At 45.1% G+C, this 24,834-nt stretch overlaps 1 protein-coding gene across 1 annotated transcript in view; it reads left to right on the plus strand.

The window, feature by feature from the left end:
• PMS1 (PMS1 homolog 1, mismatch repair system component) overlaps nt 1-24,834 on the plus strand; it is a 55,245-nt gene that overhangs the window by 3,517 nt on the left and 26,894 nt on the right. Inside the window, exons 2-5 of the mRNA XM_081871166.1 lie at nt 1,807-1,960; nt 5,061-5,243; nt 6,989-7,091; nt 13,683-13,846. Of these exons, the coding sequence (XP_081727292.1) occupies nt 1,829-1,960; nt 5,061-5,243; nt 6,989-7,091; nt 13,683-13,846 (582 nt within the window). The 5' untranslated portion in view covers nt 1,807-1,828. The remainder of the gene's footprint in view (nt 1-1,806; nt 1,961-5,060; nt 5,244-6,988; nt 7,092-13,682; nt 13,847-24,834) is intronic.

Here is a 24,834-nt window from a genome sequence, read left to right on the forward strand (position 1 = left end):
CCGTGCGCTGCTCTGGTTCGCCAGAAGTGGCTTAGTCATGCTGGCCACATGACCCGGAAGCTGTACGCCGGCTCCCTCGGCCAGTAAAGCGAGATGAGCGCTGCAACCCCAGAGTTGGTCACGACTGGACCTAATGGTCAGGGGTCCCTTTACCTTTACCTATACAAGGGTGTGCTGTAAGGTTACCCCACAGGACATTGGGCACACATCACCCAGTCAGACACAAGGGCCACACATTGTAAGAGCATCGCTGGATCAGGCCAGAGGCCCATCGAGTCCAGTAGCCAACCAGATTCCAATGCAAGCAGGAGCTGAGAGCAACAGTGCCTTGCTGTCCCCACTGATGGTTCCCAGGAGATGTTCTTCAGAAATGTGTTGCTTCTAATACTGTCCTTCCATAGTGTCCAAATAATGGCTCTCAGCAGACAGCCCCCTCCAACTTTGCCCAACATTGGACCACTTCTGTATAGCAGGAAGGCTTGATAGCCTCACTGTGAAAAGAAATGGAACATGTTTCTTTTTTAGCAACCCAACCAAGATCACACTACTCATACAAAACGAGAATATAGTGTGTATTCTTTCAGGGACATTCCTTCCATGTTCAGTCTAAATCACTCACCTCAACGGATGAGCTTTGTTTGCTACTTTGGATTGACTGCCTTGGACATCAGTGGGATGTTTTGTGGGGGGTTCTGTGTTTGAATATACCGAAATCAGTGTTTTGTAGATCACAGTCTATAAATAATAAATTTATATTGTGATTCTGCTCTTGAAAATATATCTACACATTAAAAAACACCCGTACATAATCTCAGTGTCTCCAGTTACAACTGAATACAGTGGTGCCCCGCAAGACGAATGCCTCGCAAGACGGAAAACCCGCTAGATGAAAGGGTTTTCCGTTTTGGAGGTGCTTCGCAAAACGAATTTCCTATGGGCTTGCTTCAGAAGACGAAAATGTCTTGCGAGTTCCTGCGGGGTTTTTTTCCTCCCCCCCCCCTTTCCCCAAGCCGCTAAGCCGCTTATCAGCTGATCCGCTAAGCCGCTTAACAGCTGATCCGCTAAGCCGCTTATCAGTTGATCCGCTAAGCCGCTTAACAGCTGATCCGCTAAGCCGCTTATCAGCTGATCCGCTAAGCTGCTAAGCCGCTAATAGCGCTAATCCGCTAAGCCACTAATGGGCTTGCTTCGCAAGACGAAAAAACCGCAAGACGAAGAGACTCGCGGAATGGATTCTTTTCGTCTTGCGAGGCACCACTGTACAGTTGTCTCTGGGGTCTCACACGTTCATGTTAACCCATGGTTGGCTTAGCATGTCCTGCAATCTGGGTCACAGTCACATTCTTACAATGCTAAGCTATGTTTGAACTAGTCTATCAACGACAAAAGAGACGTCTTTTATATTTTTTTTTTGCAATGCAATATTGAAAATATTCAGCAGTGGGTCTTTGGGTTGTTAACCTTTCCCTCCCCATCGGCCCACTTCCATCAAAACCTGAAATTGGTCCCTGAAGATACACCAAGCGTTACAAGAACACAGCTGTCTATATTTGAAAGGGATGGCCTACATTTTTTCCACTAACAAATTGATATTTACTGAAGTAGGCTCTGATTATACATGCAGTATGCAACAGGTACTGAGTTCAGTTGAACGACACCTGCAATTTAACATTGTTTCATGCTTCTGTCTTATTTTATATTTTACTCCAGTCACTTCTGTGTTGGAAATGAGCAATGTTTTTTTTTTGTTTTTTTTAAAAAAAACCCACGTTCATAAAATTCTGCTATTTATATTTCCCCACTCAGATTTGATCCTGAAAGCCTGGAAATGAAGCAATTGGCAGCAGAAACTATCCGGCTGGTTTCGAGTTCGCAGGTGATAACGTCTGTTGTCAGTGTGGTTAAAGAACTATTAGAGAATTCTTTGGATGCTAACGCAACAAATGTTGATGTTAAATTGGTAAGTCATATTAAGCTAAAACTGGAACACGGATGGGAATACAATAATACTCATTTTTTATTGCATGAAGGTTTGAATAGTGCATTCTTTTATATAGTTGTGCTTTAAAATTTCACAAACACATTTCTGTCAACATCTGATAATCTTTGGCGGTTTATATGGATGTATAGCTTGAATTCACACAGGCACCATATAAATCATTCTGAAGTTCCTTAAACCTGCCAAGCGTAAGGAAATTGAACTTTGCTGAAATTCAGATTCCTTTGTTTGTGTCTATGATCTGGAGATGTTGGGTTTTGGCTGGTAAGTTCTTGATTGAAAATGTGTGTGTATAATTTTAGAGCTCCCTATTGAACTCAAGATTTCATTTTGAAGGGAAATCATATTTTTGCATATGACTATTCATGTGGGATAATTATTAACATTCAGTACATACCAAAAAATAATAATTGTTCCACTGAGTGCGTTAGAATATGATTTACATTTTTTTTAAAAAAAATCCAAAGTTCCAGATAATACCAAATCATTGAAACAAGGTTGTGGACTGGTTCTATGACTTCTGTGGCGTTAATCATTTGTTTGTTTGAGGATCACAATTTACATTTTACAGACTTTGCTCACTTGAACGCTGTTTACTTGAAGAAAGCTTTTGGTAGCCTATTTAAAAACGGAGGGAGTGAATGGTTTTAGGAAGGGGTTGGCAATAAATGTTTTCTGAAACATAGAGGTCTCTGCTTTGCCTAAAACATATTTTATTTTCATTAAAAAAAAAAATTCCTTGCAGCAGCAGCAACAGAATTCCTCTTAAAATACTGCACCCAGTAAGATCAAATGCTCTATTTTCTGAAGGACATATGAGGAGTCTCTATGCAGAGGCGGTAGATTTGTTGAATATTCAACTATAAAGCATAGATTTATCTCTTATTGCTTCTTTTGTCTTCCAAAACACTATTTTCAGGTTGTTTGCACTCCTCAAATACTGGAAGGGGGGGTCATATAGAACAAGGCAACAAGTTGCTGTCTGCTACGCCATTGGTCTGGACTAGATCCAATGGGCTTACATTACAGGACGGTGGATTTTAGTTGCAAGCTGGGAGGAACATCCTGATGGCAATTTGGAAATGAACCAGTTGTCTGGATGGGGTGATGGGCTCTTCATTGCTGAAGGTCTTTAAGAAGATCTTGGATAGCTGTGTGTTGAAATTATGCCCCTTGAACCGAACAGGGTTTAGGATCAGGATGAAAGCCATGGGACCCATGTACCCAGAAAAGGGTAGCATAGAGTCCAGGCGCAAATCTACAAGGCACATTGCGGTAACCGTGTGCCACCAGATTCTCTGCATATCTGTGTGTGTTTCATAAGTAGGCAGTAGGCTTTCATGTGGGATTGATTAGCAAGGGAATACCAGCGTCAACAAAAGAGCCCTGAGGAATTACAGATTTTGGCCCCCAAGGTATATACACGTGAACCTCTACAAAGAGCAGGTTTTCCAAGATTTCTCTTGTATGTTGCTGCTCCTTTTGACAATGTGGATAATCTGGTTTAACTTGCCTTCAGGACTAGAAATCGAAACCAAAGGGGATTGTTTGAGAACGCAGAAGTCTTTCCAGATACAGTGCCGGCTGATAATTTTCTGAACTTTGCTTGCAGTCTTTTGCTTTGTTGAAACATCTAATAGATCGCACTTCTGCAAAAAACAAAACAAAAAAACCAAACCCCTGAAGTGGGATGCAAAGCAGTCTAAGAAGCACTAATAGTTTGTGTATGATTATTGGGCCCATGGGCTGATTTGCAAACTGAAAAAGCCGTTGTGTCTACTGCCTACATGTTGCAGCCATGTACACACAAACACACTACAATATGTGCACTCACCTAAGCCATAAGGCTTGGAAAAACTGTTTTTGCTCCCCCCCCCCCCAGTTTAATGAGAGGAAGCGGTTGATCTTCCTGAAGAGTACGGGTGAGGAGGCAGCTGAACTATGACCACACACACACACACACACACACACTGCAACAGTTAGACTTTTTTTTTGGGGGGGGGGGACCTTCTACTGGAACCAATACAGTCTTACCTTGGTTGATGAACGCCTTGCGACTCAAAACGTTTTGGCTCCCGAATGCCGCAAACCCGGAAGTGAGTTCTCTGGTTTGTGAATGTTCTTTGAAACCCGAACATCCTCCTCTGCATATCTCTGCACATCTCTGTGTGTTTCCTGCAGCCAATCGGAAGCCGCGCCTTGGTTTGCAAGCATTTTGGAAGTCCAACGGACTTCCAGAACGGATTCCGTTCGACTTCCGAGGTACAACTGTATAGGACTTTTTCCAAGCCTAATTGTAGCAGGAGAGTGGTGATTTTTTTGGGGGGTGGGTGGGTCATATCTGGGGAGGAAAGGGTTAATTGTGATTCTCCCCCCCTCCCCAAATTGTCCCTCTGCAGTTGTATTTGGGTTTGGAAAACTCTGTCATTTTGGTTCCAATAGAAGGGTGTTGTTGTTGTTGTTGTTGTTGTTTTTAAAAAATATCCTTATGGATATGGGACACAGGTGGCGCTGTGGGTTAAACCACAGAGCCTAGGACTTGCTGATCAGAAGGTTGGCGGTTCAAATCCACACAACAGGGTGAGCTCCCATTTCTCGGTCCCTGCTCCTGCCAACCTAGCAGTTCGAAAGTACGTCAGAGTGCAAGTAGATAAATAGGTACCACTCTGGCAGGAAGGTAAACGGCATTTCCGTGCGCTGCTCTGGTTCGCCAGAAGCGGCTTAGTCATGCTGGCCACATGACCCGGAAGCTGTACGCTGGCTCCCTCAGCCAATAAAGCGAGATGAGCGCCGCAACCCCAGAGTCGGTCACGACTGGACCTAATGGTCAGGGGTCCTTTAACCTTTATGCTTATGGATATGGGCTAACATTTCATCAGAATTAATTTCTGTAGAATTTGTGGTACACCATAAATTGTGTGCATGATTACAGGCCCTGTAGCCTATAAAAATACGTATATTTTTGGAGCTCTATGACAATTATGGATATGATATGTATTGAGAAGAGTTAAACAGTGTCTGGTTACACACCTGATGTGTTTGTGTGTGTTCTTTTAACTAGGAAAACTATGGTTTTGATAAGATTGAAATCCGAGATAACGGTGATGGGATCAAGGCAGCGGATGTTCCTGTTGCGGCTGTGAAACACTACACTTCAAAAATAAGCTCATCTGAGGACCTTGAAAACTTGGCAACGTACGGTTTCCGTGGTGAAGCTTTGGGTTCAATTTGTAGCATGTCTGAGGTAAAAGCCTAACATAGTTTCAGGTGCTTATTTGTTTGTAAATTATTCTGGATTGGCCTGAGTGCAGGTATCTCAGGCTCTGTTAGGTTCAAATATTCCATAGTACCTTATCACATTTCTACTTTCCACTCCGGGTACCATGTGTTGCCTTCAAACCTAAACTTCTGGATTCAGTGTAGTAATTTAGAAGATGCTAACAAGGACACACCCATATACATACAGCATCCGTCAACGGAACTTAACCTCCTTGCGCAAAACAAGACGACAGACTTGCTCTTAAGATTCTCTTTGTCTTAAACCACCTCGGCCCAGTGTACCTGAAGGAGCGTCTCCGCCCCCATCGTTCATCCTGGACACTGAGGTCCAGCTCTGAGGGCCTTCTGGTGGTTCCCTCCACTGCGATAAGTGAGGTTACAGGGAACCAGGCAGAGGGCCTTCTCAGTGGTGGCGCCCGCCCTGTGGAACACCCTCCCACCAGGTGTCAAGGAAATAAACAACTATCTGACTTTTAGAAGACATCTGAAGGCAGCCCTGTTTAGGGAAGTTTTCAATGTTTGATGTTTTATCATGTTTTTAATATTCTTTTGGGAGCTGCCCAGAGTGGCTGGGGAGGCCCAGCCAGATGGATCGGCTATAAGTAATTTTATTTTTTATTTTTTATTATTATTACTGATAAAGTAGCACAGATTAGTACATGGTGTGTGCATAAAGGATGCTAATTAAGGAGAGGAGGTGGCGGCAAGGAAATGGGTATGGTGTTTTGTGTGGAAGGGAGAGCGAGGAGGACGGAAAAGGGGCAAAGAGGATAATGTGTGCATGTAAATGTGCGCTGCACAAAAGCAGAGAATATGACTGGGACTGGGGTGATATATCAGTGTATTGTCCAAAACTGGTTTGAAGTCCATATTGTGATGCCAGTTTTGTAATTTTTGACCTGGCAGTATATCGTGAATCGTGATTTTTGCATAACACACACACACACAATGTGAGAAAAGGCTTCTCTCAATTCCCCCATTAACTCGTAACGGCTCAGCTCTTCCCTCCTGCCTCACACAAGAGCAGGCGCCAGCAAAAATCACGATGTGGGAAAAACCACAAGCCCAGCCAATGCTCTGTCCTTACCTCAGACATGGTGATGTATCGGTATATTGCGACGTTTGGTTGGCGACATATTGCGAGGTTGAAAACCAGGTCTCGCCCAGCCCTAGATAAGACACGGAAATAGGGGGTGATCAACGTGTAAGGGAGAGTTGAGGAAAACTGAGGAGGAGGGTAGTGGAAAAAGGAGTAAAGGTGAAAATGGAGAGGGAGTAGGAGGCATGGGTTTGGGTTCGAAGATAAAAGGGTCTGCAGAAGAGGAGGTAGGGGGCGACCTCACAGCTACGCAGAAGGGAGAAGGGTGTGTAGCAGCTGCAATGTGTGGGGGGAGAAGGAAGTGGAGGATACAGGAAGCTACCCATAAAAGTGGTTTGGGTGCAAGGAGGGTTGCACAGAAAGAGGGGGAGCACATAGGTATTGGCGTGAAGGTGAAAACAGGTGCACAGTGGGGCTGCAAAATGGAAGAGAGAAATCGCTTTGGGATTGGCAGGGGACAAGTGAGCTGAGTTGTCGTATGGGGTAGCCAAGGGGAAGCTCCAGGCGATTAATATGTGGAAAGATGGCAGCAGGGGTTGGCGAGCAGGAGAGCAGCCTCTACCAAATGATTTTGGAAGCTTCCGTTTGACGCCAGCACCTTCCGCTTCTAGGTCCTGATTACAACCAAGACCGCTTCTGATGATTTCAGCACCCAGTACCTGTTGGATCGAAGCGGTCACGTGACTTCTCAAAAGCCGTCTCATCTCGGACAAGGTAGGGCTGTTAACAGGATTTATGGGGAGGAATTCAGTATCGCTCTCTTTGGACCATTCCGTCTGCAGGAGCGTTTCAGCTGGCCAGAGAAAACAGTCCCTTCGCTCTCCTCCCATCGCGGGCTGGGTGGGTGTTTCGGGGGGAGAAGATTGGGGGCAGGAAGCTATGTTGCCCTAGTGGGAGCCCTTGGACTGGCTTCCACTTGCACTGGGTTAAATGAACCCAGGCCATTTTCAATACAGTATTGGCCTTGAATATAAGCCGCACTTTTTACCCCCAAATTCCAACCGTGAAAAGTGAAAAGTGCAGCTTAAATTCGCGACCTTACCAAAATTGGCTTTTACGACATCGCTGCTGAAACATACATACGGTAAAACGGAACAAAATAATGTTTTGTTGCCAATTTGTGAGCTTGATGCTGTTGTGCAGTTAATTCTAATGTCATTCATCGCTTTCAATTGCGGGTCCTCTATAGGACCCGTAGGATTTTCTTCTACATTTGCCATTTACGGGTGTGAGTGCCTGATATAAGGAGTGGCTTATATCCGGGTATTGACTTTTTTCCTCCCTCACCACTTGAATTTTAAAGGTGCGGGCTTATTTACAGGTGTGGCTTATATTCGGGCCAATATGGTATTTGAAGGGTTCTCTCCCCATATAATAATGGTAATAATAGTAGTATCAGTAGTAGTAGTAACAACAACAACATTTGTATGCCGCCCATCTGACTGAACCTATCCGAACTCTGACATCATCTTCTGAGACCCTTCTTCACGTAAGGTCTGGAGGGTGGCAACACAAGAACGGGGCCTTTTCTGCAGTGGCTCCCCGTCTGTGAAATGCTCTCCCCAGGGAAGTCGGCCTGGCACTTTCATTATACACTGTTAGGCACCAGGCAGAAACGTTCCTCTTTCACCAGGCCTTTGGCTGATTGACATCCAATGCCCTTTTAAAATGTGGTGGGGAGGAGGGGAAATTAGGTTCTTCTTTTTTTATTATTTTCATTATGTCTTTTGTGTTTTTATACAGTGGTACCTCGGGTTAAGAACTTAATTTGTTCTGGAGGACAGTTCTTAACCTGAAACTGTTCTTAACCCGAGGTACCACTTTAGAAGAGAAGAAGAAGAAGAGTTTGGATTTGATATCCTGCTTTATCACTACCCGAAGGAGTCTCAAAGCGGCTAACACTCTCCTTTCCCTTCCTCCCCCACAACAAACACTCTGTGAGGTGAGTGGGGCTGAGAGACTTCAGAGAAGTGTGACTGGCCCAAGGTCACCCAGCAGCTGCATGTGGAGGAGCGGGGAATTGAAGCTGGTTCACCAGATTATGAGTCCACCGCTCTTAACCACTGCACCACACTGGCTCTCCTAGCTATAGGGGCCTCCCACTGCCACCGTGCCACCGGAGCATGATTTCTATTCTCATCCTGAAGCAAAGTTCTTAACCTGAGGTACTATTTTTGGGTTAGCGGAGTCTGTAACCTGAAGCGTCTGTAACCTGAGGTACCACTGCATTGCGATTCTATCTTGTGAACTACCCTTACACCTGCAGGTCTAAGGCAGTTTGCAAATTTTAATAATCATAATCATAAAGATGTCTCCAATCTGGCATGGCTGTCATGCTGGTGGAGCTGTGCCAGTTTAACTGCCATAAGTTTGTGCTTGTATATCTCATGTAGTGGTAGCATTGTATCTTATGATTTCATTGGCAGAGAGGGCACTGGCGTGAGGGCCTTCTGCCATATCCCATAGCCCCTCAGTCGGTGCAGCTTAAGCACAGGAGTAAAACCGTATTTACCATATTTTAAAATCTGGGTGCCCCCTCAACTAGCTTTTAGGGACGCAGGTGGTGCTGTGGGTTAAACCACAGAGCCTAGGGCTTGCTGATCAGAAGGTCGGCGGTTCGAATCCCCGCAACAGGGTGAGCTCCTGTTGCTTGGTCCCTGCTCCTGCCAACCTAGCAGTTCGAAAGCATACCAGTGCAAGTAGATAAATAGGCACTTCTCCAGCGGGAAGGTAAACGGCGTTTCCGTGCGCTGCTCTGGTTTGCCAGAAGTGGCTTAGTCATGCTGGCCACATGACCTGGAAGCTGTACGCCGGCTCCCTTGGCCAGTAAAGTGAGATGAGTGCCGCAACCCCAGAGTCATCCGCAACTGGACCTAACGGTCGGCAGTCCCTTTACCTTTACTTAGGGTAAGCTAGGCGCATCTCAGTTAATAAGATGTATTCCGGTAATAGCAATCACTCATCAATCATTTCATTTCCTATGATTGTTTAATAATAATAATAGTAAAAAAAACTGGCAGGATTATACTCTAAAGATGTAACGTTTGTCATCGTGTTTCTGCTACATAATCTAAATCTAAATAGATGTGTTTTGATGGCACACCACTTTGATTTTATTACTGATTGCTGGTAAAGTACCTTTTTAACAAATGAAAACCTCACCATGGTGCAATCCTAAATGTAACTTTATACATTGCATCTATAAAGGGTAGGACTTTTAAGCTGGTACAGCGTGTACTTCGTAAAATAGAGTACCATGCTGGAATTTAATCATGGTGCGTGGAGAGTCGCCTAAACAGAAATCAGAGCAGTTAAATCTTAAGAATCTTCTTGTTAAATATGATAGTGTCTCTCCCATTTTGCTTGTAAATATGTTATCGCTCTGATCATAAAACACTTGTGCAGTCATATCTGCTTGCACCTCAACTGTAAAGTCACTTATATAGCATCATGTTTTGGGGTGTTGTGCTAGCATTGCAAAGGTTATCCCCCCTCCCTGAAAGATTTTCACCTGATACAGCAGTTTTAAAGATCGGCAAGTTGTTTGCTGCTTTGGAAAATTAGGACATTTTTATATCCTTTTTTATATATAAAAAGGGGGGGGTTTAAATCTTCCAAACTCTAAAATACTTGCACATTATTGCATTTAATCATGGATTTTGTAGATTTTATGCCACTCTGTTCCTAGATATTGCACTTAACATTTGATTATGCCGTGGTGTTGGGATGCCAACTTTCATCTATATTTGACTTTTATAGGGGTTTGTAAAATATATAAGGCTTTGGGTCCTAAGATGTGTAAGTGAAACTTGTACAGAAATTGAATGGGGGTGGATTTTGCATGAGATGTTTGACATCCACAAGGGCACATGTAAATTCAAGTCAAGATCAGTTACTGTATTAATTGTATTTCCTTTTGGTGCAGCAAATTTGAGCAACGTTTCTCTCTCTCTCCCCCCCCCTCCCCCGCCCCTGAGCCCTCTGGGCTCAAATGAGCATATAATCTCTTTAATAAGATCTGTTTTACATTCTGAATAGTTTAGTCGTGTCACGGAGTTTTCCATATTATTATTGCTTGCCGTTAACATGAAAAATAATGAGATTTAATTATATGAGACAGAGCAACCCAATATGCGTCTACACAGTTCAATGGGGCTTATTCCCAGGTGAGTCTAGAATTACAGCCCAAGATGCTATAGCTCTTTGCAACGTCAAGTCATTTGAACATACCTGGAGACAAAGGATGGTATTCAACTAAATTTTACTCAGCATAGGTCCATTTACGCCATAGGCTCCCAGTACGTTTCCGAGCACAATTCAAAGTGTTGGTGCTGACCTTTAAAGCCCTAAATGGCCTTGGTCCAGTATATCTGAAGGAGCATCTCCACCCCCATCATTCAGCCCGGACACTGAGGTCCAGCGCCGAGGGCCTTCTGGCAGTTCCCTCGCTGCGAGAAGCCAAGTTACAGGGAACCAGGCAGATGACCTTCTCGGTAGTGGCGCCCGCCCTGTGGAACACCCTCCCACCAGATGTCAGATAGAAAAACAACTACCAAACTTTTAGAAGACATCTGAAGGCAGCCCTGTTTAGGGAAGCTTTTAATGTTTAATAGATTATTGTATTTTAATATTCTGTTGGAAGCCACCCAGATTGACTGGGGAAGCCCAGCCAGATGGGTGGGGAATAAATAAATAAATAATAAATAAATAATAATAATAATAACAATAATAATAATATATTTAACTTGAATTATGTTCATTAATTCCAATGGATCACCTCTGGAGTAAAACCCAGTTGAATACCTGCAAAGGAATTCAACGTCATGCTAAAATCATTGTTCTGTCAAGGAAAGATGTTCAAACTGCCAGAGGGAATGATCCCCTCTCTTGCCTCCAGCCCTTACCACACCCCCACATGCTGTTCTGGGGGTTCTCCGAACCCCTACAGCTAATTTTGGGGGGTAGGGTGGGGTGGGAGGAAGCCCTGTTGCACAAGCAAAAGTCCTTGTGCAGGCAGTGGCGTAGCATGGGGGGTGCAGGGGGGGCCGGCCGCACCGGGCGCAACATCTGGGGGTTAGGGTTAGGGGGCGCAAATCCACGGGTTAGGGGGCACAAATCCACGGGTTGGGGGCGCAGATTACTTGCCTTGCCCCGGGTGCTGACAACCCACGCTACACCACTGTGTGCAGGGCTTCCTCTGACAGGACTCATCAATTAAATCCCCCTGAAGATAAGCACATAGCTACATAGTCTAGGAGACCTGGTCTATAGCAGGGACAGCCAACGTAGTCCGATATCTGAAGGTACCACAACTCCTGTTAAACCTGGTCAAGGATGGAGGAAATTGTTGTCCATCGGCAATGAGCAGGCACCATGTAATAATAATAATAATAATAATAATAATAATAATAATAATAATAATAATAATAATAAATTTTATTTATATCCCGCCCTCCCCAGCCGAAGCCGGGCTCAGGGCGGCTAACAACAATCAAACAATCAAACAATCAGATAATCGCACATTCTAAAAATATTTCATTATAAAAATCAATTAAAATCAAATTAATGGCAACTGATTAAGCAAGATTCTGTGCAGGTTGCCAGAGGAGGGAGTCAGGCTGCGCCCTGACCAAAGGCCTTGTGGAACAACTCTGTCTTGCAGGCCCTGCGGAAGGATGTCAGGTCCCGCAGGGCCCTTGTCTCTTGTGACAGAGCGTTCCACCAGATTGGAGCCGCAGCCGAGGCGGCCCTGGCTCTAGTTGAGGCCAGCCTAACCTCTCTGAGGCCTGGGACCTTGAGGATGTTATTATTTGCAGACCGTAGGTTTCTCTGTGGGGCATACCAGGAGAGGCGGTCCCGTAGGTACGAGGGTCCTAGGCCGTATAGGGCTTTAAAGGTCAAAACCAGCACCTTAAACCTGATCCTGTACTCCACCGGGAGCCAGTGCAGCTGGTATAGTACCGGATGAATGTGATCTCGCAGCGAAGACCCCATAAGGAGTCTCGCCGCGGCATTCTGCACCCGCTGGAGTTTCTGGGTCAGTCTCAAGGGCAGCCCCACATAGAGCGGGTTACAATAATCCAGTCTGTAGGTGGGCACTGTATGGAGGTGGGCACTGGTTTAGAGAATGCAGTTGTTAGGGACTGGGCAGAGGAGGAATGGTGGAGACTGCCTCCCCAGCCTGACCCTTCCAGGGAGGAGGAAGAGGAAGACAGTATAGATTTGCAAGAGTGGTTTGAAGGAGGTCACAGCTCAGAGGTAGATGAGCAGGAAAGTTGGGAAATCGTGGGAGAGCCAGAGCAGCTGGCTGAAACGTTATCACTAGAAAGCATTCCAGACCCACCATCTTCCAGAACCTGGCGAGCCTTAAAAGTAGGAGAGCAAAGAGCTCAAAGACAGAGGGCACCCGTAGAGAGAGGCGATGATGATGAGGGAGAGACGGGGGGTGGGGGTGGAGATGCATTCAGGACAACGCCATTATCCAAGAGGCTGGGTTCTATAGCCTTTCTCTGTAAATAAAGGAGTATAAGAAACTTTTCCTTGTCTTTATACTTTCCTGGGCGACCAGCCTGGAGCCGCTGACAGCATCCTGACAGTCATGCTGCCTTTGCTAAGATGTTTGCTTAGCCCTAATACTGATACTCTGCGGTTCGAATCCCCGCGACGGGGATTGCTCCCGTTGCTTGGTCCCTGCTCCTGCCAACCTAGCAGTTCGAAAGCACCTCAAAGTGCAAGTAGATAAATAGGTATCTATTACCAGCGGGAAGGTAAAGGGCGTTTCCGTGCGCTGCTCTGGTTCGCCAGAAGCGGCTTAGTCATGCTGGCCACATGACCTGGAAGCTGTATGCCAGCTCCCTCGGCCAATAAAGCGAGATGAGTGCTGCAACCCCAGAGTCAGTCACGACTGGACCTAATGGTCAGGGGTCCTTTTACCTTTAATACTAATACAGTGGTACCTCAGGTTACAGACGCTTCAGGTTACAGACTCCGCTAACCCAGAAATAGTACCTCGGGTTAAGAACTTTGCTTCAGGATGAGAACAGAAATCGTGCGGCGGCGGCACAGTGGCAGTGGGAGGCCCCATTAGCTAAAGTGGTACCTCAGGTTAAGAACAGTTGTAGATTAAGAACGGACCTCCAGAACGAATTAGGTTCTTAACCTGAGGTACCACTGTACTAATATGGGTACCAGTGGGAGGGAAATAGCATACATTGGTAGAGCCATGAGCACTTGGTCATCTTTGGCTTACGTCATATATCAAGTTAATCTTACTCTGTGGTTTTCCCCCCTTTCTCCTTCTGGTAGGTACAACTGTAACTGTTCTGAAGCTGTTCAAGAATCTGCCTGTGAGAAAGCAGTTTTACTCAACAGATAAAAAACGTAAGGAAGAAATTAAAAAAATCCAGAAACTTCTGATGGCCTACGGCATCATAAAACCAGAACTGAGGATCACATTTACACACAACAAGGTAACAAACACATTGTCTTCGAAATGACTAAGATGGCTGCACTATTATGGTTGTATTTTTCAAACCTGAAGTTCTCCAAAGTTTAGATAAGGTCAGATTTCCATGGCCCAAATCCAAAGAAAGTTAAATTAGGCACCTTGTGATTTCAGCAGAGCTTGAGCACAGCAAGATTTCTTTTTGGGCACCTATTGCCTCCATTTTGAGATGGTGGCTTGCAATCCTGACCAAAATAAAGGGGGGAAAGTCTATTTCATTGGCTCTCTGGAAATGCAGCTGCCTTTGGTCTCTAGCACTACCCGTTTGGTCAGGCTTTGGCAATCCGGGTTGTTGATGGGTGGCTGCCAACTCAAGAGTTTCCCCAACCTGTCGTGTTTCTTCATGCTAGCATACTATTGCCAGGAATTTGCTGCTGCTACTCTTCCCTTGATACCGTATTTTTCGCTTTATAGGACGCACTTTTTCCCGTTCAAAAATGAAGGGGAAATGTGTGTGCATCCTATGGAGCGAATGCAGGCTTTCGCTGAAGCCTGGAGAGTTAGAGGGGTCAGTGCACACCGACCCCTCTCGCTCTCCAGGCTTCAGGCAGCTATCCACAAGCCTTCGGAGTGCGGCGGGAGCAGCCTGAAGCCCGGGGAGCGCAGCGCCTATGGTCTGGTGCGTCCTATGGAGCGAAAAATACGGTGTATTTTTATTAACCAAAATTTATATTCTGCCTGTTTGTTAAAAAACAAAACACCTCTAAGCAGCTGAAAATGATCCACTGCTCATCCACTGCTTAACTTTCTGCAAATCTGTGCAAAGCACTTCTTTGACTTGGTACCATTTTTTAAAGGGGATTGAGATGGTGGTGTGTTTTCGGAGGGGTTATTGCTGAATAGGTAGAGATGCCCTACCTGTAGTCCATGATCGTCATCTTTCGGGGCTTTGGTGAAGTTTTAAATAATCTTATTCTAGAATGGTAAAAGTTACCCATAACTCTCCTTGGATCTATCTTGAGTTTGGAGGAAAGAACCCTCCTGGAAATGACTGCACTGTTATTTACAAGATGAGAGTGACATCTAATGGTCAAGCTGAATTTGTCAAAGCAAATTGATGATGTTTGGGTTATTCCTTCAGAGAAGTTGAGTGCACCTGGCTTAAACTGGTTCTGTTATCTCTTCTGTCAAAGTCATTGCCAAAAGTAGGGCCAGAAGGAGCCAGAGTTTCTCTTTCTCTTTCTGTCTCTCCTTCTGGTGTGGGGTTCTGTACATAGTTTGCTTAGTGTTAAGGTTTAGACTTATTATAAGTTATTGTAAGCTTAAGTCTGCTGCAGCTGGATTTCTTATGGACAGTGCCAATCCTGAATGTATTGGATTTGTGACCATTATGCTCATTTGCCTTAAGTAGCAGCAAAGTGCTGCTGGATGAAATACAATTGCCTCCGGTCTATTTTGGGGGGAATACTACAATGTATTTTAAGTTTTTACTCTGCTAACGAGATGTTGGAATTCTGCTCTGGATCGAAATTGAGTAGAATTTCATGACAGATAAATTACGATGTTGCAAATCAGGTATTGCCCAGCTTTAGCAGCCGGGCTGCCCCTATGCTTTACAAATGAGTTCTCCCCGAAGCACAGCAGTGCTAATGGGTGGCAGTCACAGCAGGTGGCGGGTTGTGTGGTTTTTTTTGTTTTGTTTTTTGGCTAGCATGGCCTGGTGGTACACAGCAAGCTGGTAGCAAAAGTACAGATTGCTATATCACTCCTTTGCCATTTCTGTTCTGACTGTAGAGGCCACGGGGCTTCACTTTCTCTGCAGCCAGTGTGGATTTATGTTCTTATATGTTCTTTTTAGGGACACGGGTGGCGTGGTGGGTTAAACCACAGAGCCTAGGACTTGCCGATCAGAAGTTCAGCGGTGAGCTCCCATTGCTCGCTCCCTGTTCCTGCCCACCTAGCAGTTCGAAAGCACGTCAGAGTGCAAGTAGATAAATAGGTACCACTCCGGCGGGAAGGTAAACGGCATTTCCGTGCGCTGCTCTGGTTCGCCAGAAGCGGCTTAGTCATGCTGGCCACATGACCTGGAAGCTGTACGCCGGCTCCCTCGGCTTCTGGGATAGCTGTGCAGCCTGCATTCGCTCCATAAACACATTTCCCCTTACTTTTTAGGAGGGAAAAAGTGAGTCTTATAAAGCAAAAAATACGGTAGTTAAATTCAAGACGAGAGACTCTTGTTTTTCCCCACTCTTGTTTGATTTCTGTATGAGTAAATTGGAGTTATCTATAATAAGAAATCCTATCTGTGGGGGGAAGACATTGTACATATTTATTGAGAGCCAAGGGGTCTTTTAAGACAGAGTACAGCTACTCACAATTGTTTGGGGATTTTTCTGTGGTGTTGACTCACCCCAAGTGATTTCTTGGGGGGTGTGTGTGTGTGTGTGTGTCACAGCGTGTGAAAATCACCACTTGTTCATTTACTTTGGTCGCTTTGCGCTTGCTCTTATTGAATTTGTTTGACTCACCTGAGTAGTTGTGTAATGTCATCCGATGTGTGAACAATGGTAATTAATCGTGGACAAAGAGAAAATATTTATCCATATTGAAAGGGTTGGAATGTGTCTGCGCTAGCGGGGGGAAGCAGTTGAAGTGAACGCTATTGGAATAAGGTGAATATTTCCGCAATTGAGACATTTTAGGGAAATGGCTTAACAAAAATGTCCACGTTCACCATTTCAGCTCAAAAATTTAAACCAGGGAGTATCGGATACAGCCATAACCTTCATGATAATCTTGCAGAATCGCATCCTTCTAAAATGTTGAGAATAAAACAAGCTATCTATAACAATCCTTGTCCAAATATATTTATAATGAGGGAAAGCCTATATAAATCAAGAACCAGTAAGAAGGAATGTTTTCAAACAGCGATTTGCAGCAAAGTACTTAGACTCAAAATGTTTTCACAGGTCAAGCGATTCTGTAACAGGGCCTAAGCAAAAAGCCACATAATATGAATTCAGCTCTCTGTAGTGAGAATTGCATTTCTAAGTGTTAAATTGGAACTTTTGACAGGGCAGCTGTTAGTATTCAAAGCATTGCCCTTGAGACTTTTCAGCACTAGAGGGCAATCATTAGCTACAGCATGAGTGGGAACAAGGCAAAAACAAATCACTAGAATCCATTGGCCTCTTCATTAGCCAGTACATATATATATATACATACATATTGAGACAGGTGTGCTGCCTAAAAGCCTAGACTGGTGACTGGGGGCGGCCGCCGAGACCACATAACACCGGTCTTGAAAGACCTACATTGGCTCCCAGTACGTTTCCGAGCACAATTCAAAGTGCTGGTGTTGACCTTTAAAGCCCTAAACGGCCTCGGCCCAGTATACCTGAAGGAGCTTCTCCACCCCCATCGTTCTGCCCGGATGCTGAGGTCCAGCGCCGAGGGCCTTCTGGCGGTTCCTTCATTGCGAGAAGCAAAGCTACAGGGAACCAGGCAGAGAGCCTTCTCTGTCGTGGCGCCTGCCCTGTGGAACGCCCTCCCATCAGATGTCAAAGCGATAAATAACTACCTGACATTCAGAAGACATCTTAAGGCAGCCCTGTTCAGGGAAGTTTTTAATCTGTGATATTTTAGTGTATTTTTGGTTTTTATGGAAGCCGCCTAGAGTGGCTGGGGAAACCCAGCCAGATGGGCGGGGTACGAATAATAAATTATTATTATTATTATTATTATTATTATTATTATTATTATTATTATTATCCTGAAGGCCAAGGAATCTATAAAGGTTGAGAGGGTGCTATTGGGAGAATCAGCAGGTGCACAGACCTCAATCTTTGGATTCTCATGATTAAAACCAGCCTCATTTTTCATATACATTGGTTCTCGAACGCCTTGCGACGTGAACATTTGGGCTCCCAAATGCCGCAAACCCAGAAGTAAGTGTTCTGGTTTGCAAACTTTTTGGGGAAGCTGAATGTCCGATGTGGCTTCTGCGGCTTCCAGTTGAGTGTAGGACACTCCTGCAGCCAATCAGAAGCCGCGCCTTGGCTTCTGAATATTTTTGGAAGTTGAACGGACTTCCAGTACAGATTCCACTTGAGAACCAAGGTACGACTGTATAAGGAAGTTTTGTGTGCAGTAAATAATTCCGTTGTGGGCCACAGGAGCTGTGAGGGATACAGAAAAATGCCACTAGCAGTAAGCTCAAATTCCAGGCAAGAATAAGTGATTATGCTCAGCAGCCTTTGTGTATTGATTATTGATTGGCTTTATCTTTTATTATTATTATTCAATATTTTCTTGTTTTACAAAAGTGTTTGCAATGTCTCTCTCGTGTTTATTTTTTCCCATGTAACATTTTTACAAATCAGTTTCATTTGTTGAGACATTGGGAAGAAAAGGGGGAAAGAGGTGGAGAGGGGGGGGGGGAGATGGGTGGGGTCGGGCGACGGTCTTACTATTTTACTTACTATATGTAGGGTTTGGTGTCAGCGTTGCTTGTGCAGGTTCTTTGTTGTTTGCTTGCATTCCTTTGGTGGTGAGAGTGGTTGGGGTTGGCTTAGGGTGTGGCTGTTCATTTGTGGTTGGCTGTGGTGGTCTTTGTTTTCATGTGTGAGTGGGGTGGGTGGGTGTTTTGGATCAGGTTAGCCATATTGATTTGTATGCTGTTGGTGGGTTTTTTGTCATTGTCTTGTTGGGCTGTGTATGTCATAAAGGGGTATTGGTTGGCTTTATGTGTTGTGTCTTGTCCATGACTGCGACAGAAGAGTCCCGTGAGGTCGGGGAGGCAACTTCTAAAAACAAAAGAGCAGGAAGAAATGGATTATGAGATACAGTGGTGCCTCGCAAGACGAAATTAATTCGTTCCACGAGTTTTTTCGTCTTGCGATTTTTTTCGTCTTGCGAAGCACGGACTTTGGAAAAGCTTCAAAAATCACCAAAGTCTTCAAAAACCTCAAAAAAGGCTACCACACCGCGTACTATGAGTTGCTCCTCGAAGTGAATGCACGGGTTTAAGAAAAAGGAAACAAACTTGCAAGACAAAGGAAACAAACTTGCAAGACGTTTCCGTCTTGCGAAGCAAGCCCATAGGGAAATCCGTCTTGCGAAGCAACTCAAAAAACAAAAAACTCTTTCGTTTTGCGAGTTTTTCGTCTTTCGAGGCATTCGTCTTGCGAGGTACCACTGTAAATTATGAGATGAAGCAGGTAGCATAAAGTATTTTCAGGTAATGGGTACTTTAATAGCTAACTGAAGTGGTAGCGTGGTAGAAACCTTTAGCCCAGGGGTCAGCAACGTGTGGCCCATGGGCTGGATGCGGCCCATGAAGACCGTTTTACCGGCCCATGAGCCAAGCTGCGTGCTTGGCGAGTCCCCTGCGCTAAACCAACATGGCGCAGGGACTCGCTGAGCGGCGTCAGAAATGGCGTCTGTGCACACACAGATACTGGAAATGGCGTCTGCACATGTCTAGAAGCTGGAAATCGCTTCTGCGCAGGTGCGGTTTTTGGCATCTGGGCATGTGCAAAAGCGATTTCCAGCGTCTGGACATGTGCAGACACCATTTCCGGCATCATGCTGCTCCAGTCCGGCCCTTGGACGATGTCCGTGGGAGTGATCTAGCCCATGGCCGGTAAACCTTGCCGACCCCTGCTTTAGCCCAAAAACTTAGTGATTGTGTGAAGAAAATTAAGAAATTCACTTGTTGAAGCGTTCTGAGAGAAGCGTGAGGGAATCTTTCCTTAAACAGTGAGGCTCCCCATAGAAACCTTGTGGGTTTTGAAGAATGAGGTCTCTCTGGAATAACATGGGAGAATTGGAAGTATTTGGGGGGTTGCTTTGTGTGACCAAAAGTGCCTTTCTGCTCTGCTCAAACATCACGCCTTCAGACCCATCCCTATAACTACTGTGAAAATTTATCACAGCTGTTTTAAAAGGATTTCCCACCCCCATCCTGTGGTCAAAGATATTATGGTAAGAAAGTCTCTTTTTGGGTGTCTAATCATACAGTGGCATCTGAGCTCAATGCAAATAAGTAGGTGCAGTGCTTTCCCCCCCCTAAAAAAAATATTTAGGGGTACTCTCATTTTCCTACTCATATTGAAATACTGCCCTTCAATGAGGCCAAACTTAGATTCACAAAATGTTTAGGGGTATGCGTACCCCTGCATCCCCCCCCCCGAGAAAAAGCACTGAGTAGGTGTATTTTATAACACGCTGAAAATAACGACAAGAAAATTAACAAACCTCTTGGTTCAACGCATTTTCTGTGTTGCCAAACAATATCAGTCAAATTACCTCTTTCATTTCTTGACCTTTTATTTTCACGTACTGAAAGAACCGTCCGTTTTGTTTACGTGTTCAATGAAGACTTTATATATTTGCACAATCAATCGGTGTTGCCACATGCTTACATTTTATTTATTTATTTCCAGACAAAAGTGGATATATAGGCTTAGCAGTCTACTTGGAAGTTTCCTGATTGCTGCCCTTTACAAACTTAGGGTGATTTTTTGTTTTGTTTTTGTTTGAAATGTTTTGTTTGCATTAGCAGTAAATAATGGCTTGCTTAACAGATCAACCCTTGACGGGACTATTGCTATTTTGACAACTTGGATTAGCTTGTGCCTCATGTGTTTATGAAGGTTTATCCTGCCAAGACATTCTTTGAATGCTGATAATGTTGATACTCCTGCCAGTATGGTTATGTTAGAAAGAGGTATTTTCCCTCTTTCGTCACCATGTTCCTTGAAAGCCAACTGAATATTGAGGTGGCCACAGGGAGATAATTTACTGAAGTAATTGTTAGTTAGTTTGTGGGTTTTTTTTTAAAAAAGCGATGTTCTTGTGGACAACAGAAAGTTGAGAATATTGGGTGTTTAAAAGGCAAGAATTAAAGAATGTTAAAAAAAAATAGCTTGCCATATTCTAGATACCTGGAAACGACTAATTTCACCCTATAATGAGCTCTCTCATTGGTTGTTGGTAAAGATAGCTTCAAATTCTTTGCTATTTAAAATCTTAGGAATAATTTATGCACATATACTATATGTACTTCCGTACTATGTTAGCTATGTAGGCATTTTATTTGAATGAGTTCTAATGATTTTTTTTTAGGTATTTATTTTGTTGTCTTGTGACCGTTGTAGTGAAGGGCAGCATGGGAGTAACTTCCGTCAGTCCATCTCAAATCTTCTGTCTGCAGAATTCTTTAATCTGCTGTAAGGAAATACTATATATAGCACACATAGCACAAACTCTAATTGATAATTCCATTCCAGCTATTTGTAACACTTCAGAAATAGCACTGAAAATAATACGAGATTGTGTTGCTACCTAGGAAGCGCTAACAGTTGTAGAGGCAACTTGGAAAGTGATAATGAGCTGTCCCCTGTGCCAACCTGCTCACATTTTGCAGTAAACCTTCTTCGGGAAATAAATTAGACCACTTGGTAGCTGGAAAGTTTGAGCTCCTGTTGCCTGTGTTTACCAGGTGTAAGGTAAAAGGTGAAGGACCCCTGGACAGTTAAGTCCAGTCAAAGGCGACTATGGGGTTGCGGCGCTCATCTCGCTTTCAGGCAGAGGGAGCCAGCATTTGTCCACAGACAGCTTTCCAGGTCATGTGGCCAGCATGACTAAACCGCTTCTGGCGCAATGGGACACCATGACGGAAACCAGAGTGCACGGAAACGCTGTTTACCTTCCCACCGGAGTGGTACCTATTTATCTACAGTGGTACCTCTGGTTAAGAACTTAATTCGTTCTGGAGGTCCGTTCTTAACCTGAAGCACCACTTTAGCTAATGGGACCTCCTGCTGCCGTTGCACTGCCGCCGCGCGATTTCTGTTCTCATCCTGAAGCAAAGTTCTTAACCCGAGGTACTATTTCTGGGTTAGCAGAGTCTGTAACCTGAAGCGTCTATAACCCGAGGTAATGCTGTACTTGCACTTTGACGTGCTTTTGAACTGCTAGGTTGGCAGAAGCTGGGACGGAGCCAACGGGAGCTCACCCTGTCGCAGGGATTCAAACCGCCAACCTTCCAATCGGCAAGCCCAAGAGGCTCAGTGGTTTAGAACACAGCGCCACCCACGTCCTACCAGGTGTACGGGGTGTTAGGGCAAGGATAGTACCTCTGTTGGGGGACATGTCATGGTCCTTCTGGGATAGTTCGTCCTCCTTTCGTCCCCACCCTGCCCTCAGCTCTCACCTGTGGCTCCTCAAAGCTGTGAGCATGTGATAGTAGCCACACCCTGGGAAAAAGCTTCGACTGGCTGCCTACACCAGGTGAGGTTAGCTGATGGGTGTCAACCCCTCGGTGAGTTAGGGACTTACTCTGCACGGGAAGATAGGCTTTGGTGGATTGAGTGGACGAGATTGATAGTGGGCTCAACGGTCAGGAAAGAAGCTTCTGCACATGTGTAGAGGGAAGTGAGGGGGAGGTTGGGCTCATCAACCTAGGAGAAGGTGTAGTGGTTAAGAGCGGTAGACTCGTAATCTGGTGAACCGGGTTTGCCTCCCCGCTCCTCCACATGCAGCTGCTGGGTGACCTTGGGCCAGTCACACTTCTTTGAAGTCTCTCAGCCCCACTCACCTCACAGAGTGTTTGTTGTGGGGGAGGAAGGGAAAGGAGAATGTTAGCCACTTTGAGACTCCTTCAGGTAGTGATAAAGCGGGATATCAAATCCAGACTCTTCTTCTCTTCACATCCTAAACCTCCGCTGCGTGGCGTGATATCTCTGGGAGAAGAAAAGGCCAAGGAGGAATACTACACAAATCTGGAGCGAAGTCCCCTAAGAGGGTTGGGTGGCACCTTGTATGCTTCCTTCCAGCAACTCCTGCCACCAAGCTGGTGCCAAACGTATCGCTCTGCTTTCCTTTGGATCGACATCAGCGAGGCAAGGACTTGTCGTCTGGGGAGGCCAGGACCTCCATACAAACTGCCCAGGCTTGCGCCTCACGGAGGTCCCTTTGGTGCTGTTTGACTTCACCCCTGGAGGTGCACTCCATTTTTATCTTAAGGCAGCTTAAGTGCAAGGAACTGACTTTGAAGAGGTGGAGAGAACAGGGAAGGGCCTGTTCGTACAATTCACTGGCCCTGTAAGCAAGTGACCAGAGGAGGCTGCTGAGCTGAAGGCCAGAAACAAACATGTCTACCTGAGGAGTAAAGGTAAAGGGAACCCTGACCATTAGGTCCAGTCGTGGTCGACTCTAGGGTTGCGGCGCTCATCTCGCTTTATTGGCCGAGGGAGCCGGCGTACAGCTTCCAGGTCATGTGGCCAGCATGACTAAGCCACTTCTGGCGAACCAGAGCAGCGCACGGAAACGCTGTTTACCTTCCCGCCGGAGCGGTACCTATTTATCTACTTGCACTTTGATGTGCTTTCAAACTGCTAGGTTGGCAGGAGCAGGGACCAAGAAACGGGAGCTCATCCCGTCATGGGGATTTGAACCGCTGACCTTATGATCGGCAAGTCCTAGGCTCTGTGGTTTAACCCCCAGCGCCACCTGCGTCCCACCTGAGGAGTAGTTTGTGCTAGTATGGCAGATTAGGAAAATGCCTCCATAATGGTCGCACCCTGGCATCTGCATGTACAGACTCCTCCTACATGCGTGCAATAGTTCATCCACATAGCATCTCTGTGGGCGTCTTCTGGTTGCATTCTTGGTGAAACCTCTGGCTAGCGTGAAGAGGCCTATCTTAGCAATCTTGCTGAAGCTAAGCAGCCCTGGATCTGTTCAGTCACCTGGCTAGTGAACTGCTTGGAGGCCACATGTGTGCTGTCTTGGCTTCGATGGCAGAAGGGCGGTGTGATAAAGAACATGTAAAAACAGTACAAGCATTAGCTCTCAAAGGCTGCACAGCTATATATCTAGCAGCTTTTGTTGGTTGATGGTTGGTTTGACAAAAACAGGATACTTTCACTGCATTGTGGTTATTGAGGACCGTGAATGTCGCAATTCCCTTCAACTTCATGCTCAACAGGACTTCCAATTGTTTCATTCTTTCTTTCTTTTAGCATTATTCTTTTTATTTGTTTATTTAGATTGTTTCTTAGGAGAGCCAAGGTGGAGAAACTTGGTACTCTGGAACATCTGCCTCTCTGTGTGGCTTCTTTTAACTCTGCCATTTCTCATATTAGCATGTTCTGATCTTTTGGACCTTTTCATTCCCCTCTCTCGAGTTTGTGAAGAAAGGAGGCGATCATTTCTTGACGCCCGGGAGTGGCTCATTTTCCCTGCAGCAGGGGAGCAGACTGTTTTCAGCCAATGTTTCTGCCTTGGAACTTGCTCTGCAAAGGTCCCTTCCAAGGCAGTATGAATGGAGGGAAATGTTTTGCGTAAGAAAAAAAGACTTGTGCATACCCATGTGAAAAAGGAGAAAGGGAGCATGTTTAATAGAACCAGAAAATAACTTATTGATTGGTTAGTAAATGTGCGAGAGATGGACACCTGTCTACTAGGAAATGACTGAGACCAACTCATCTTACTCTCCCAGCTGTTCAATATTCGATGTAACAACTCCCCCCACCCCCACCCAAAAAACAGGTTGAATTTGAAGTGCTGACCTAAAGGTGGAATGTTTTGTATCATGTTACCAATTCCTTGAGTCATCTAGTTTCTCATCCATTGCATTTTTCAGATGACAGCACATCATTTATAGCAGAAATGTTGTATCAGCTGCTCGCATATATAGTATGCGGTACCTGTTGAAATTCTTGTCTTCAGGTCTTATAGGTCATAGTCAGACATTACGGGCAGGGAGTGCGTAAACTGGAGTCCTGTGAGTGTGTTTTGCAATTTTTCGAAAGGGAGCGGACTTGCTTTCCATCGGTGTCCAGGAGAATCGGAGGGAGCTGCAGAAACGTCCAATGACGCCTTCGTTTTACTGCTTGCTTGCCTTGCAGTGTCACTGCTGGACACAAAGATCTGTCCTCCATTGCTCCCCCAGAAAACAAAACAGTTGCTCTCGAAGTGGTTGAGGCAAAGCTCAGTTGCTATGCT

The sequence above is a fragment of the Podarcis erhardii genome (genome assembly GCF_964252035.2).
Source record: "Podarcis erhardii genome assembly, chromosome: 1".
Classification (NCBI taxonomy): domain Eukaryota; kingdom Metazoa; phylum Chordata; class Lepidosauria; order Squamata; family Lacertidae; genus Podarcis; species Podarcis erhardii.